Consider the following 16137-nt stretch of genomic DNA (forward strand, 5'->3'; position numbering starts at 1 on the left):
AGTCAGAATTCTTTGTCCTACTCTAAGGTTGTATTATCTTTTGTAGCTTCTCTGCTTCATTAAAGTGAAAGCCTGCATCCCTGTCCCCAATCTCAGTGTTTTGACTCCCCTTACAGCCTCTGCTGGTATGTCTATACCTTAGATTATGCTAGAAGGATACCTTCTTGCCCATTTTATTTCTCTGATAAAAAAAAATAATTTTGGCTTATGAAGGATACTGAAAAACTGTCTCCTACAATTGTAAAATCAAAGTATACGGTGATAGGGCCAGACATCTAGTCCTGGTGACTGTACACAAGTTAGTGGATGCCGCTAGTTTTCCATTAACAAATGCATGCTTGAATTCTATTGTTAAGAATAGTCAGATGCATCATCTTTTTTTTTTTTTAAACCCAACTTTTAATTATATATGGGATTTCTACACTCGGAAGGGTTTTAATATCATGACCTGAGATTTACTCTTGAGGTTTTATGACCACATGACTAAAATATCTATTTTCTCTTTATGTCATTTCTGTCAATAGTGAGACTAACTTGTAGAGCTTTCAAACGTCAGCTAGAGAAATAAAGAGTGAAAAGTGGAACTGTTTAAGGGTCGAATACGTCACTCATTTAGCTCTCACAGAGCCTGAGTTGTAGTGAGTTATTTCCATTTTATAAAAGAGAAAACTGAGGCTCAGTTATAAAAACAACATTTACCAAAGAGTGACACTTTTTGTCAGCCCCATCTTGCTCCTGGTCTCACTGTTTGAATGGATGATTCTCTCACCCTTTTGGTGCAACAAGTCCTATATCTCCTACATTGGCTTTTAATGAACTCTGTGTATTTCAGAGAGGTGCTTTAGGTCACAAGAGGGGCTTCCCTGATATCCGCCTGCAATGCAGGAGACCCCGCTTCGATTCCTGGGTTGGGAAGATCCGCTGGAGAAGGGATAGGCTACCCAATCTGGTATTTTGGGGCTTCCCTTGTGGCTCAGCTGGAAAAGAATCCGCCTGCAATGCAGGAGACCTGGGTTCGATCCCTGGGTTGGGAAGATCCCCCTGGAGAAGGGAAAGGCTACCCACTCCAGTGTTCTGACCTAGAGAATTCCATGGACAGTTCGTAGGGTCACAAAGAGTGGGACACGACTGAATGACTTTGACTTCATTTAGGTCACAAGAATTAGAAGATCCAATGTAAATTGAGTTAAACCATAAGGAAAATGTATAATCTTGAGATAGAATGGGAAGGATACTTTCCAGAGTAGATTAATTCAGTGGTTCAAAAACATCATCATAGACTCGGGTTCCTTCCATCTTTCATGTCTCTTGTCCTCACTGTGTTTAGCTTTGTTTCCTGCCAATTTCCCTTGAGGCCCCAAGGTGGCTCCTGTTGTTTAAGTGTCATATAGAGAGATGACAGTTTCTCATAAAAGGAGAGACTATATCTGACATGTATCTCTTTCAGGAGAGAAGAAACTTTTCCCCAGAAACCTTTCTGTAGGTTTTCCCCTCACATTTGATGTGCCAGATTATTACCATATTCCTGTACTTCAGCTGAACACTGGCAAGAGTAGTAGGCCTCCATGTTTAGCTTAAATTAGAAGTGACCTCCTTGAGTTGGGGAAGATCTCTCCCTTCATGGAAGCTCATAGTTTGATGGAGAAAGGTGGGTTGCCCGAACAAAATCAAGATTGAATTAGGAAGGTAGAAGGAGGAAATAGTTGTTGGGGGTTGGAGAGCCAACAGTATCTGCGATGCTGTGAGTAAAACGCCATGGTCACATCAGAAATCGAGCTGTGGAGATTAAAGTAAAAAATAACTCTAATATAAGGAAAACTGTTCGATTTCATAGGTAGTTTGGGGAAGGTCATGCAGAAGAGGGCGTGGTGGCGTACTAGAAAAAATATAACACTTTGACCCAGGACACTAGGTTTGAGTCTTAACCAGTGTACTTTCTTGTTTTAATTAGACGAATATGACTTGTGATTTTCTATTAATTTTTAAATGGTACTTCTTGGACTTAAATACACATGTTTGTTCTCAATTCCTAACTTCATTTTAGAGATACAGGGTTTTTAAATCATGTTTTTGTCATGGTCATGTTATTTCTATAACTATTAGACCAAGAGTTTGTATTTTGATTGTAAGACAACTTACTAGCTCTGTGGCATTGGACAAATTGGTTAATGTTTCTAATTGTTATTTGCCTTGATTATGGAATGTAGTGTTAATTAAACAAGGGATTTTTTGAGTTTTTTCCCTAACATTTAGTAACTTAAAAAAATTATTTGGAGTAAGATTGTAGGCAGTTTGCAGTATATTTATTGGAAAGAGCGTGTTGTGAGTAAAGTTTAATGCACAATTTCCTCACTTTCTAATGTTTTATTTGATATTAGAAAACAACTTAAACTGTCATAAATTTAGATGTTCTGGACCTTTTAAAACTGGAAAGTGTCTTTGGAAGTAGGAGCTCTTAAAATAGTACTTATTATAAGATGTAATAATATGTTGATTTTATTACATTATGCTTACTTGTATTTCCTAGGAATGTTTATCAAAATTCGACCTAAAATTGTGGGGCTAGTGTTATTTGCATTACTCTATAATCTATGCAATTTTTTTGGAGTGACATGGTCTGCTGAAACTTACTATCTAATAAGGAAAGTGTTATTTCTTGAGTAATATAATGCATTTGCTCTGGAGCAAAAAAATCATTGGTTTAACGTACATTTTATGCCCACTTGTTCAAGACATTCTGGAAGATGCTGTGGGAGAAAATGAGATGTTAACTGTGGTTTCTGCTTTAAAGAGTTTAAATTCTAGTCTAAGGGGTATATATACATTTATTTTCCTTGTCCTAGAAAATAGTGAATTAATATATTTATTGATTGGTTTTCAAGACAAGTAAAGATTCTCATCTCTTTATTGTAAAAATCATTAACAGAAGTATTCAAATGCTTTATGAGACTAAGAAATGTGTCTCAAGGATAGATGAACCTGTTCTGGTGGGGAGACTTTTTCTTCATATCTGTACAAACCTGAATTCTAAAAAGCCCGCAGTAGGGTTAGTTGGTCTCTTTAGTCGTCTTCTCATGGTCAGTTTCCAACCTAAGCAGTGATATATTTTAAAACCTATAAAAATTTGACTAGACTTTGCAGTTTCCTAGAGAAATATTTTAAGTATTCTAAAATAGCTGGAGTTATTCATACCTTGACTTAACACAAAGTATATCTCCCCTGGCTTCTATTTCTCTTTCAGGCTTTTATGAACATGACTGTTCATGGTCTCCAGATAGTGTGTTTTCCTTTGCTGCTTTTTATTTTGGGGCTTTATTGTAGTCAACTAAATTTCTCCAGTTAAATACAATGAAGATGACTTGGGATTGTCTGACTGTTTCCCCGTTGGCACATGATGAGATATAATCTAAATAGAAGCATTCCTACTTCAACACTGATTGGTACACCTTCTCATTGTCCTGCTCTTGCTTAGATAATACTTAAATGTCCCTCTTAAAAGTAAAAGCCCATGCTTGTCCCTTACTTGTGGTTGTTCTAAAAAGTTTTTCAAAGAAAGAGAACCCAGTATATTTATATACACACCATAAAAATGTATCAAAATGCAGAATTTATTTTACACTAAACTTCACATTTTAGGAACTAGTATTTGATACTACCTTATAAAATATTTGTGGTCCAAAATGTAGGTCATTTGTTTTTTATGAATGTCTAAGAAATAAATAAATTCAGTAGTTAAAGGGAAGTGAAAAGTAAAATTTCATGCCCTTATATGGAGAAAAGGGCATGAGTTGAGGTCACTTGTAGCCAGTTTGTGGTGATTTTGCTGCTCCTCTGCCTGAGAGAGTTAGAAAGTGAAAACTCTGTTATCAGTGGTGTCTAACCTTTTTGGCATGAGGGAATGATTTTGTGGAAGACAACTGCTTGCTTCTACTGTGCCGCTGGGTTCCTAGCAAGCCGTGGACTGGTACTGGCTTGGGGGTTGGGGACCTCTGCTGTATATGAAATAAAAATGAGTTTTCTCTTCTTCCAGTACTCATGTAACCTTGTAGAAGGTGTTAAATGAATGCAGGATGTGTGAGAGAAAGGCAGATAAGCAGATTAAATGTTAAAGCATAAGTTTTTTTCTTTATACTCATGAAAGAGGAACGTGTTCATAGTGTGATCCAAAAACTAACTTTGTTTGTTTGTTTATTTGTTTAGGATGGATTGGATGCTTTGGTATATGATTTGGATTTTCCTGCCTTAAGAAAAAACAAAAATATTGACAACTTTTTAAGCAGATGTAAGTAATTTTTTGTGGAGGTTAATGCTAGACTATATATAATGAAATATTGACTTAGATAATTCAAGCCCTTTTTTTTCTTTCTATTTACTCTGGCTATTTCATCAATAATATCTACATCAGATGAGAAGGAAATAGGAAAGAAACTTTGTCAGTTTGAGTGCTTATCAGGAAAATCTAAAATATCTTGCAGAGAAGGGAATAAAAAGTAAATGGTTAAATAAATATGTTAAACATACATGCACATTGAATTTCAATAATGTTTTATTTATTCTCTATTTTTCTTTTATAAATGAATTAGCTGTTATATTTTAATACCTGCAGGTTAAGAATTGATTACATATGAAAAGCCCTCCTACCTGTAAGATATGAATTTTCTTCATGAAACCTGGTGTATACTTAAGTTTTACAGATGTTCTTTTATAAAAAGATGTTTATAAGATTTTGATATTAGATATTTTGTTTAAATTTTGATTAGAAAACTTAATAGAGTAGTTTCAAATTTTTCATCTTAAGTAATTGATAATAAGAATTTTGGTCATAAAATCTTCCCCACTCCATTTTTTAAAATCTATTCCTAAACTATACATATTGATACAGTTAGGTTGAGGTTGTTGTAGTATCTGCCAATTTTGGTTATGTATGTTTTGTTAGAAAAGTTTTATTTTTCTAAATAGTCAGATGTTTTTAACTTTAGATTTACTTTCTTTTATCATTTCTACACTTTGAAATCCTGCCTCAGAATTTTACTTATCAATCTTTTGGGTTTCTGCTTCTCTCTTTTTTATAAAAATATTTTTTCAGCCTTAATTCTGTTTTGGAATATAGTGCCAGATTCTGAATAGTGAACTTTTAAACAAGTTTTATTAATTTCTCACATCTTACTGATATTGCAGGAAAATTTTAGTGCTGTTTAATTTGCTTCACCTCCTTACTTAACAGTACAGAAGAACTGAAAAGATGGAGAAGCTTGACCAGTTCTTTGATGGGAGGTGAAAGGATAATTGCTTGTTAGTACAGAGAGTAGGGGGGTGGTGGGAGAGTATAATTTGGTGAAGTAAGATCACAAGAATTGGAACACATTTTAAAAAATCAGTTACTGGTTTTACTATGCAACATTGCTGCTTTCATAATATTAAGTTTGCCTTTACATTATATTTTGTAAATAGGAACACCAGGAGCCATAGTAGAAATGTTAATAAGTAAAGTGAAGATAAAAAGCTAAACTATGTAAACTGATTAACCTGTGTAGTTTAGTCTGGTTTTTAGATTGAAGAAAAATACAGAGAATAATATTAAAAGTTTTAGCAATTCATATCTAGCGTTAGGTTAAAATTTTGACTGAGTAGGATTTATACCAGGATTGTGAAGTTTGTTTAAGGTTCAAAAATCAATTTGTGTAATTTATCATATTAACATATTAAAAAGAAAATCCATAATATCATCTTAGTAAATACAGGAAAAGCATTTGAAAAAATTCAGTATTCATTCTTGGTTTGCAGCTATCTCTCTGCAAACTTGGAATTGGAGGAAAATTTCTAATGCTGATAGGAGAGGCCACAAAAAACCTATAGTTCAGATTGTATTTAATTGTGTATCACTACATGCTTTCCTCCAAGAACTGGGAAGAGGCAACTCTGTCTTTTTTCATTACTTCATTCACTGTTGTCCTGGAAGTTTTAGACAGTGAAATAAGGTAAAAAGGAAAAAGTATAGAGATTAAAAAGGAAGAATTAAAATTTATTCAGACAGCATTTTTTTTGGAGTACAGAAAATCCTCAAGATTCTACAGAAAAACTTACAAGAACTTAGCATTGAGGTTGTAAGCTAGAAGATTGATATACAAAAAGCAGTTTATTTCTATATTTTAGCAATAAGCAATTTTAAATAGACCTAACAAATATAGCACCACTTACAGTAGAAGCAGAAGCATGAAAAATTTAAGGATAAATTTGACAAAATGTTTGTAAGACCTGTATACTGAAAATGATTTCATATACTGAGACAAAGAAGACCTTAAAAAAGATATTCAGTGTTGATGGATTGGATAATTCAGTATTAAAATGTCAGGAATTCCCCAATCAGAGTCCATGTGGTGTCAGAACCTAAGCAGGCATTTTTGTATTAAAGTAACCATTAATTCTAAAGTTCATATGGCAATATTGGGTCTGGAATAGCCAAAACAATTTTGTAAAGTAAGAACAAAGTTGGAGGATTAACAGTGTTGAATTTTAAGATCAGGACAGTGTAATGAAATGAAAGAGTAAACATATAGATAAATGGAACAGAAATAGATCCGTACATGTACAGTCAATTGATTTTCAACAGACTTGACAAGGGATTTCAGTTCCTAAACCTTACTTTACAATATATGCAAAAATCAACTTCAAATGGATCATAGACCTAAATGTAAGAGCTAAACCCTTCTAGAATAAAACATAGAAAATATATAGGATTTTAGTTAGGGAAGAATTTCTTAGATGGGACACAAATAGCACAAACCATTTTTTTTCTTTTTAAGATAGATGCTATCAAAATTCAAAACTTTTTCTCTTCAGAATTATATTGCTAAGAACATGAACAGGTAAACCACTGACTGGGAGAATATAGTTGCAAAGACAAGTGAAAGAGGAAAATAATCTTTTCAACAAATGGTGCTCATAAAACTGGATATCCATATGCGAGAGAGTGAAGTTGGACTTCTGTTTCACACCCCATACAAAATTAATTCAGAATATAAAACTGTGAAACTCTTAGGAAAAAATACAGGCATAAATTTTTATGACCTTGGATTACACCATTGTTTCTTATATATACACCTAAAGTACAGCGGCAGAAAAGAAATAAATAAATTGGGCATCATCAAAATTTAAAACTTTTGTGCTTCAAAACTACACTGTCAAGAAAGTGAAAAGACAACTTACAGAATAGGGGAAAATATTAACAAATCACATACAGTTTGTCCCCTACATATGGACCTTCAAATTGTGAACTTTCAAAGATGTGAACATGTGTTCCACGTGTCCAGTTGTATAGGTTAGTTCACATATCTGGCATTCGTTGTCACATGCGTGCACCCTCTTCAAGTGGTTGTGCTTTTGTGTAGTTACTGTACAGAACCCTGTACGTCCAGTACAATATCCTTATTTCAAGCTCAGCTTGTCTATAAGCAAGTGTAAAAGCAGCAGTAATGTAAGTGATACTACTGTACTTTTTAAGGTACAGTACTGTAAGATTTAAAGTGTTTTCTTTATTTTTTTATGCATTATTTGTGTGAGAAGTATTATAAACCTCTTACAGTGCAGTACTGTGTAGTGGATTGTTTTAGTTGGGTACCTTGAGCTTACTTTGCTAGACTTAAAACCAATCGGACTTATGAACATGCTCTTGGAATGGAACTCATTTGTATGTAAGGGTCTTACTGTACTTGATAAAGGATTGCTATCTAAAGTCTTACAACTCAATAATAAAAAGACAGCCCAATTTAAAAATGGGCAAAGGGTTTGGATAGATGTTTCTCCCCCTAAAAAATACACAGAAATGAAAAGTTGCTCAATGTGATTAGTCATTAGGAGGTTGCAAATTATGACCACAGTGAAATATCAGTACACACCTATTAGAAAAACTAAAATTTTAAAACTAACAGTATCAACTATATATGAAAATGCAGAACAGCTGAACTCTGACACATTGCTGGTTGGTTTGTAAAATGGTGAGCCACTTTGAAAACCAGTTTGGCCTTTTTCTTATAAAGTTATATATGCATTTATCACATAACCCAGGGATCCCACTGCTGGGTGTTTACATAAGAGAAATATAATATGTATGTATACACACAAAGACTTATGAGAATGTTTAAGGAGTCTTTGTCTATAATTGCTGTAAACTGGAAGCAACAGAAATGGACATCAGCTGGTAAATAGATAAATAAATTGTGATATACCATGTAATGGAAGATTCAAAAGTGAGAAAGAGTGAATTACTGATAAGTGCAACAACATTGATAAATCTCAGAAGCACTGTGGTAAGTGAAAAAAACCAGGAACCCTGCCCCCAAAAAGGCAGGTACAAAAGGGTACATACTGTGTGACTCCCATTTACATGACAATGTGACATTCACCTTCAACTCCTGAAGTTGTATTTATGTAATATTTCACAGAGAGTAATAGGTTTTCACAGGATAGTATTCTTCATATTGCTGAAATTAATTTATATGGATTTTTATAGTTTTCATTATTGGGTACATCAGAATTGTTTTCTGAATGTAAATGTTTTGTTTCGAATGACTTTTTGCTGACAGGTATCTCATGTAGTGATCTAAGAATATACCTGGAATATGGAATAAGATCTTTTTCTTTAGTAATTAAGCTCAAGTCTCAGTAAAGTATAACAACTTTAAGGTATCAGTTCAGTTCAGTTCAATTGCTCAGTCATGTCTGACTCTGCAATCCCATGAATTACAGCACGCCAGGCCTCCCTGTCCATCACCCACTCCCAGAGTTCACTCAAACTCATGTGCATTGAGTCGGTGATGCCATCCAGCCATCTCATCCTCTGTTGTCCCCTTCTCCTCCTGACCCCAATCCCTCCCAGCATCAGGGTCTTTTCCAATGAGTCAATTTTTCGCATGAGGTGGCCAAAGTATTGGAGTTCCAGCTTTAACATCAGTCCTTCTAAAGAACACCCAGGACTGATCTCCTTCAGGATGGACTGGTTGGATCTCCTTGCAGTCCAAGGGACTCTCAAGAGTCTTCTCCAACACCACAGTTCAAAAGCATCAATTCTTCGGCACCCAGCTTTCTTCACAGTCCAACTCTCACATCCATACATGACTACTGGAAAAACCATAGCCTTGACTAGACGGACCTTTGTTGGCAAAGTAATATCTCTGCTTTTTAACATGCTATCTAGGTTGGTCATAACTTTCCTTCCAAGGAGTAAGCGTCTTTTAATTTCATGGCTGCAGTTAGCATCTGCAGTGATTTTGGAGTCCCAAAAAATAAAGTCAGCCACTGTTTCCACTGTTTCCCCATCTATGTGCCATGAAGTGCTGGGACCAGATGTCATGATCTTTGCTTTCTGAACGTTGAGCTTTAAGCCTACTCTTCACTCTCCTCTTTCACTTTCATCAAGAGGCTTTTTAGTTATAGAGGCATGAAATATTTTAAACTTCAGTCCCGACTATATTATAGGCTCTATTTTCATCTTTTTGTGTTGAAGACTGTATGGGAACTGAAAGGGAAAAGATAACCTGTGACCATTTGACTGAATACCTAGTTAAATATAAAGATTTGTTTCTCTGGACTCTAAACTATAATATCTGAATAATGATGACTACAAAGAAAATATCAGCTTCACATAACTGATAAAGATTTTAAGGTGAACTTTTAGAGTAGGGGTTAGAAAGGTATCTGGATAAAATCAAATTATCTTGGTGGCAGTCACGTTTTTGAAGAAACATATTTTGGGGGAGGTATTTTTTGGGGCTCCAAAATCACTACAGATGGTGATTGCAGCCATGAAATTAAAAGACGCTTACTCCTTGGAAGGAAAGTTATGACCAACCTAGATAGCATATTGAAAAGCAGAGACATTACTTTGCCAGCAAAGGTCCGTCTAGTCAAGGCTATGGTTTTTCCAGTAGTCATGTATGGATGTGAGAGTTGGACTGTGAAGAAGGCTGGGTGCCGAAGAATTGATGCTTTTGAACTGTGGTGTTGGAGAAGACTCTTGAGAGTCCCTTGGACTGCAAGGAGATCCAACCAGTCCATTCTGAAGGAGATTAGCCCTGGGTGTTCTTTGGAAGGAATGATGCTAAAGCTGAAACTCTTTGGCCACCTCACGCAAAGAGTTGACTCATTGGAAAAGACTCTGATGCTGGGAGGGATTGGGGTCAGGAGGAGAAGGGGACAACAGAGGATGAGATGGCTGGATGGCATCACTGACTCAATGGGCGTGAGTTTGAGTGAACTCTGGGAGTTGGTGATGGACAGGGAGGCGTGGCGTGCTGCAGTTCATGGGGTCACGAAGAGTTGGACACGACTGAGCAACTGAACTGAACTGATGCAATGAAACGAGGAGGGGAAGATTTGAAAACAGTAATTTTTGGCTGTCTGTGTTTGTAAACCATTATAAATTTAACAGATTTTGGGGTACAAGATTCATAATTATATGAATCTTTTAGAAAATCATGCTTACTAAGCAAATCTTATCAGTCTACAAGAACGTAATGGAGATCGTTGTATGTCTGAAAAAAAACCCATGAACCTGAAAGTAAAAATATGGTAGAGAATTTGTTTGGATTAAAAAAATAAACCCAGCAAGGGAAGTTTACAGCTATACAAGCTTATCTCAGGAAACAAGAAAAATCTCAAATAAACAACCTAACTTTATGCCTAAAGCAACTAGAGAAAGAAGAACAAACAAAACCCAAAGTTAGAATTAAAGAAACAAAGATCAGAGCAAAAATAAATAGAAACTAAAAAACAATAGAAAAGATCTGTGAAACTAAAAGTGGATTCTTTGAAAAGATAAACAAAATTGATAAACCTTTAGCTAGACTCATTAAGAAAAAAAGGGAGAGGGCCCAAATCAATCAGAAATGAAAAAGGAGAAGTTAAAACCAATACCACAGAAGTACAAAAAATCTTAAGAGATTACTGTGGGCTTTTCTGATAGCTCAGTTGGTAAAGAATCCACTTGCAATGTAGGAGACCCCAGTTTAATTCCTGGGTCGGGAAGATACCCTGCAGAAGGGATAGGCTACCCACTCCAGTATCCTTGGGCTTCCCTTGTAGCTCAGCTGGTAAAGAATGTGCCTGTAATGCAGGAGACCTGGGTTCGATCCCTGGGTTGGGAAGATCCCCTGGAGAAGGGAAAGGCTACCCACTCCAGTATTCTGGCCTAGAGTATTCTATGTACTGGATAGTCCGTATGGTCTCAAAAGAGTTGGACATGACTGAGTGACTTTCACTTTCACTTTTCATGAGCAACTGTACACCAGTAAAATGGACAACCCAGAAGAAATGGACAGATTCTTAGAAAGGCACAATCTGTGAAGACTGAACCAGGAAGAAATAGAAAATACAAATAGACCAGTTACCAGCACTGAAATTTAATCAGTAATTTTAAAACTCCCAGCAAACAAAAGTCCAGGACAAGGTGGCTTCACAGGTGAATTATGCCAAACATTTGGAGACCAGTTAATACCTATCCTTCTAAAACTATTCCAAAATTTTGCAGAGGAAGGAATACTTCCAAACTCATTCTGTGAGGCCACCATCACCCTGATACCAAAACCAGAGAAAGATATCACAGAAAAAGAAAATCATAGCCACTATCACTGACAAACGTAGATGCAATAACGCTCAGTGAAATACTAGCAAACCAATTCTAGCAATGAAGTAAAAGGATGATATACCATGATCAAGTGGGACTCATTCCAGGAATGCAAAGATATTGCAGTATCTGGAAATCAATCAGTGTGATACACCACATTAACAAATTGAAGAGTAAAATACATGATCATCTCAATAGATGTAGAGAAAACTTCTGATAAAATTCAGTATCCACTTGTAGTAAAAGCTCTTCAAAGTGAGCATAGAAGGAACATACCTCAACGTAATAAAGGCCATATATTACCAAACCTTAACATCATACTAAATGGTGTAAATCTGAATGCATTTCTTCTGAGATGAGTAACAAGACAAGGCTGCTCACTCTTGGCCATTTCTGGTCAACATAGTTTTGGAACTCATAGCCACGGCAGTCAGAGAAAAAAACTGGTAAAAGGAATCCAAATTGGAAAAAAGTAAAACTGTCACTGTTTGCAAATGACGTGCTATAGACATAGAAAATCCTGAAGATGCTACCAGAAAACTACTAGAATTCATCAATGAATTACGTTGCTGGATACAAAATTAATATGCAGAAATCTGTTGTATTTATACACTAAAAGTGAAATATAAGAAAAATTAAGGAAATACTCCAATATAGCATAGCATCAAAAAGAATAAAATACTTAGGGATAAACCTGCAGGCAAAGGACCTGATGAAAGTAATTGAAGATGACACAAGCAGAATGGAAAAATATATTGTGTTCTTGTATTGGAAGAATCAGTATTGTTAAAATGACCATCCTACCCAAGGCAGTTTATGGATCAGTAGTATTTTTCAGAGACCTAGTACAAAATATTTTTAACTTGTATGGAAGCACAAAAGACCCTGAATAGCCAAAGCAAGCTTGAGAAAGAACAGAGCTGGAGGAATCAAGCTCCTTGACTTCAGACTGTACTACAAAGTTATACTAATCAAAACAGTATGGTACTGGAATGAAACAGACATAGATCAGTGGAACAGTATAGAAAGCCCAGAAATAAACCTGTGCAATTATGGTAAATTAGTCTGCGACAAAGGAGGCAAGAATATACAATGGAGAAAAGACAATCTCTGCAGTAAGTGGTGCTGGGAAAATGGGACTGCATAACATTCTCTAATACCATATAAAAATAATAAACTGAAAATGAATTAAAGACCTAAATGTAAGACCAGATAGTATAAAATTCTTAGAGGAAAACATAGGCAGAACATTGTTTGACATAAATCACAGCAATAATTTATTTTTTGGATTTTTTGCTTCCTAGATTAGTGGAAATAAAAACAAAAATGAATAAAATGGGGCCTAATTAAACTTAAAAGCTTTTGCATGGCAAAGGAAACCATAAAACAAAAGGACAGCCACTGGACTGGGAGAAAATATTTGCAAACATTGCTAATAACAAGAGATAAATTTCCAAAAATATCAACAAACAACCCAATCAAAAATTGGACAGAAGACCTAAATAGACATTTCTTCAAAGGAGACATACAGTGGGCCAAAAAGCACATGAAAAGGTGCTCCACATCACTGATTATTAGAGAAATGCAAGAGGTATCCCCTTTCAAAAGGTTCTGTTATTGTATTAAATCACTGCACTAAAGGGTAAATTACATGCATCATTGTAAAAAGATGTTTTTATTTTTATTTTCTCAAGTTTTTATTTTTCCAAGTAATTATATTTAGGAACCTACTGTACAGTATTTTAATGGAGTTTATCTTTTCTTTAGTGGCTACTTAAATTCCTTTCCAAAACAACATTTCATGGATTATACACTTAATTAGATATGTATATATATGTAAACAGGCAGTGATGATCATCACAAAGTTTGTTCCTCTTTCCCCCATCTTAAAGTCTTAATATTTCATTACTCAGGCATGCTTCAAAATGTAAAATACTTATTTTTAAACTTGTTAAAATCATGATACTTTTCTGCTTATTAAATGATATATGCAGGGAAAATGAAATTGTCTCTACAGCTTGTACCAATGTAAAGATGAAAAAGTACTAGATGAAATTATGTGATGCTGGATGCTTGGGGCTGGTGCACTGGGACGGCCCAGAGGGATGGTATGGGGAGGGAGGAGGGAGGAGGGTTCGGGATGGGGAACACATGTATACCTGTGGCGGATTCATTTTGATATTTGGCAAAACTAATACAATTATGTAAAGTTTAAAAATAAAATAAAATTAGAGAAAAAAAAAAAAAGAAATTATGTGTATAGTCTTCTAGTACAGAATGACTTTTTAATTTTTTTTTAAAGCAAGATAACAGGGCTAGAAACTGTAAAGCAAACATTGACAGATTTTGTCATTTCAAAACTTTATAAAGAAAGTTGGAAAAAATGACAACATATGTAAAAGAATTACATTCCTAATGTTTGAAGAAATCCTTGCAGTCCATAAGAAAAACAGAAACTGTAAAAATGGACAAAGTAATTGAAAATGTAGTATAAAGGAGAAAAAATTAAAACGACCAATGAGCAGTTAATAGATGAACAAATGCATTAATATTTCAAGAAACGTAGGTTAAAATAAGAACGCCCTTAACCCCTGGCAATCTGAGGAAGAAAGATAAAAATAATAATATCTAGGATTGGTGAGGTATACTGGAGAGAAGTTAGACAGGATATTTTAAAACTAATAATCTTCAGGAGCATAATCTAATACTTAAAGAAATGTATCTGGCAAAATCAGGTCTGTAAATACTTTGGAATATCAATAGATTATATTGTCATTTGGGCAAAAAGTTAAAACAGCCCAAATAAAAATCAGTAGGACATTTCTGTCAGCTATCCATAGCTTGTTCAGTGAAAAAGCACATTGTAGAGTGTCTTTTTATGCTAGTGAGTATGGATAACACATTTTTAAATGAATACACATAGTCTGATGAATAAATGTGCCATGATTTTAAAAACTGTTTCTATAATAGGTGGTTCTCAGGTTCCTCCCAATTTTTCACTGTTTTAGGCTGTAATTAACATTTTTGTACATACAGCTTGGTATACTTGCTCTTCCTTTCTTTGGAGTGAATTCCAGGAATTTCTGAGTCAAAAGTTGCATCCAGTTTGCATTTTGATATATGTATTGCCAAAATTCAGTTTTATACCAGAAAGTGGTATAAAAGTTAGAATTTTTATAGTGGAGCCATAAAATTGAATATAGTATGCAGTCTAACTTAGGGTATTACATGATCTTGTTTGAAGTTATTACAAGTAAAATATTACTAAATCAGATTTTCATATACAAATGTTAAATATTCTCTTTAGTTTTAAAATAAATTATTTATCTTGGAATAAACTCATGGAAAAGTTGCAAAAATAGTACAGAGTATCCTGAAGCTGCCCTTCATCCAGCTTTCTGTAATGTTAGCATCTTTTATAGCCGTGGTACATTGACAAAACTAAGAAATTAAAGTTGGTATATTACTATTAACTGCATACTTAGATATCAGTTTTTGCACTAATCTTTTTTTTTTGGTTCCAGAATCCAGTCTAGCATATATCATTGTATTTAGTTGCCATTTTTCCATAGTCGTCTCCAGTCTGTCAGAATTCTCAAGCTTTCCTTGTTTATTTTTATGACCTTGACAGTTTTGAAGATTATTGATAAAGTATCTTGCAAAACTTTCCTCAGTTTAGTTTTTTCCAATGTTTTCTCATGGTTCCACAGGGGTTTTGGGTTTTGAGGATGAGTACCACAGAGATGACACGTGCTTCTTATCACATTGTATTTGGTATATATGATATCATCGTGATTCACTAGTGATAATATTAATCTTTATCACTGGTTTTAAGATAGTGTCTGCCAGGCTTCTCCCTTGGAAAGTTACTATTTTTCCTTTCCATACTTGATTCTTTGGAATCTGATCACCAGTCCAGCAGATACTCAGTGCGGAGGAGGATCAATAAGCTACATCTCCAGACTCAGAAGACTACATACTATCTTACAGAGCAAGTGTTTTTGATTTTGACAAGCTCTAATTTATCATTTCTTTCTCCTATGGATTGTGCTTTTGGTGTTGCTTGTAAAAATCATTGCCAAACCCAAGATTGATTTTTTAAAAAACTACTTTATTGAGATATAATTTATGTACTGAAGATTGATCTGTTTAAAGTATACGGTTCATTGGTTTTTGTCTGCATTTATAAGGTTGTGCAGTCATTACTTCAGTTACATTTTGAACATTTTATCATCTCATAAAGAAACCCCATACCCATTAGCAGTAACTTACCATTACTCTCCAAGTTCCCCAACCCTAGGGAATGCCTGTATAGATTTGCCAATATGGACATTTCCTATAGCTGGAATCATACCGTATGTAATCCTTTATGACAGAATTTTTAGACTTAGCATGATCTCTTCAGGGTTCATCTATGTTGTAGCATGTATTTCATTCTTTCAGATTGCCAAATAATACCCCATTTATAGATAATGCCACATTTTATCTCTCCATACATTGGGATTGTTTTCTGCTTT

General features: G+C 34.8%; 1 protein-coding gene across 4 annotated transcripts in view; it reads left to right on the forward strand.

Annotated features, from left to right (window-relative positions):
- ROCK1 (Rho associated coiled-coil containing protein kinase 1) overlaps window positions 1-16137 on the forward strand; it is a 124963-nt gene that overhangs the window by 32481 nt on the left and 76345 nt on the right. For 3 of the 4 annotated variants that reach the window (XM_086373029.1, XM_086373031.1, XM_086373030.1), the window contains exon 2: window positions 4201-4282. The exons of the other annotated variant lie outside the window; for it this stretch is intronic. In XM_086373029.1, coding sequence (XP_086229155.1) covers window positions 4201-4282 — 82 coding nt within the window. The remainder of the gene's footprint in view (window positions 1-4200; window positions 4283-16137) is intronic. 4 annotated transcript variants of the gene reach the window in all.

This window comes from Bos grunniens, chromosome 24 (genome assembly GCF_055505025.1).
Source record: "Bos grunniens cultivar Pamir isolate PY7600 chromosome 24, Bosgru_T2T1.0, whole genome shotgun sequence".
NCBI classification, from domain to species: domain Eukaryota; kingdom Metazoa; phylum Chordata; class Mammalia; order Artiodactyla; family Bovidae; genus Bos; species Bos grunniens.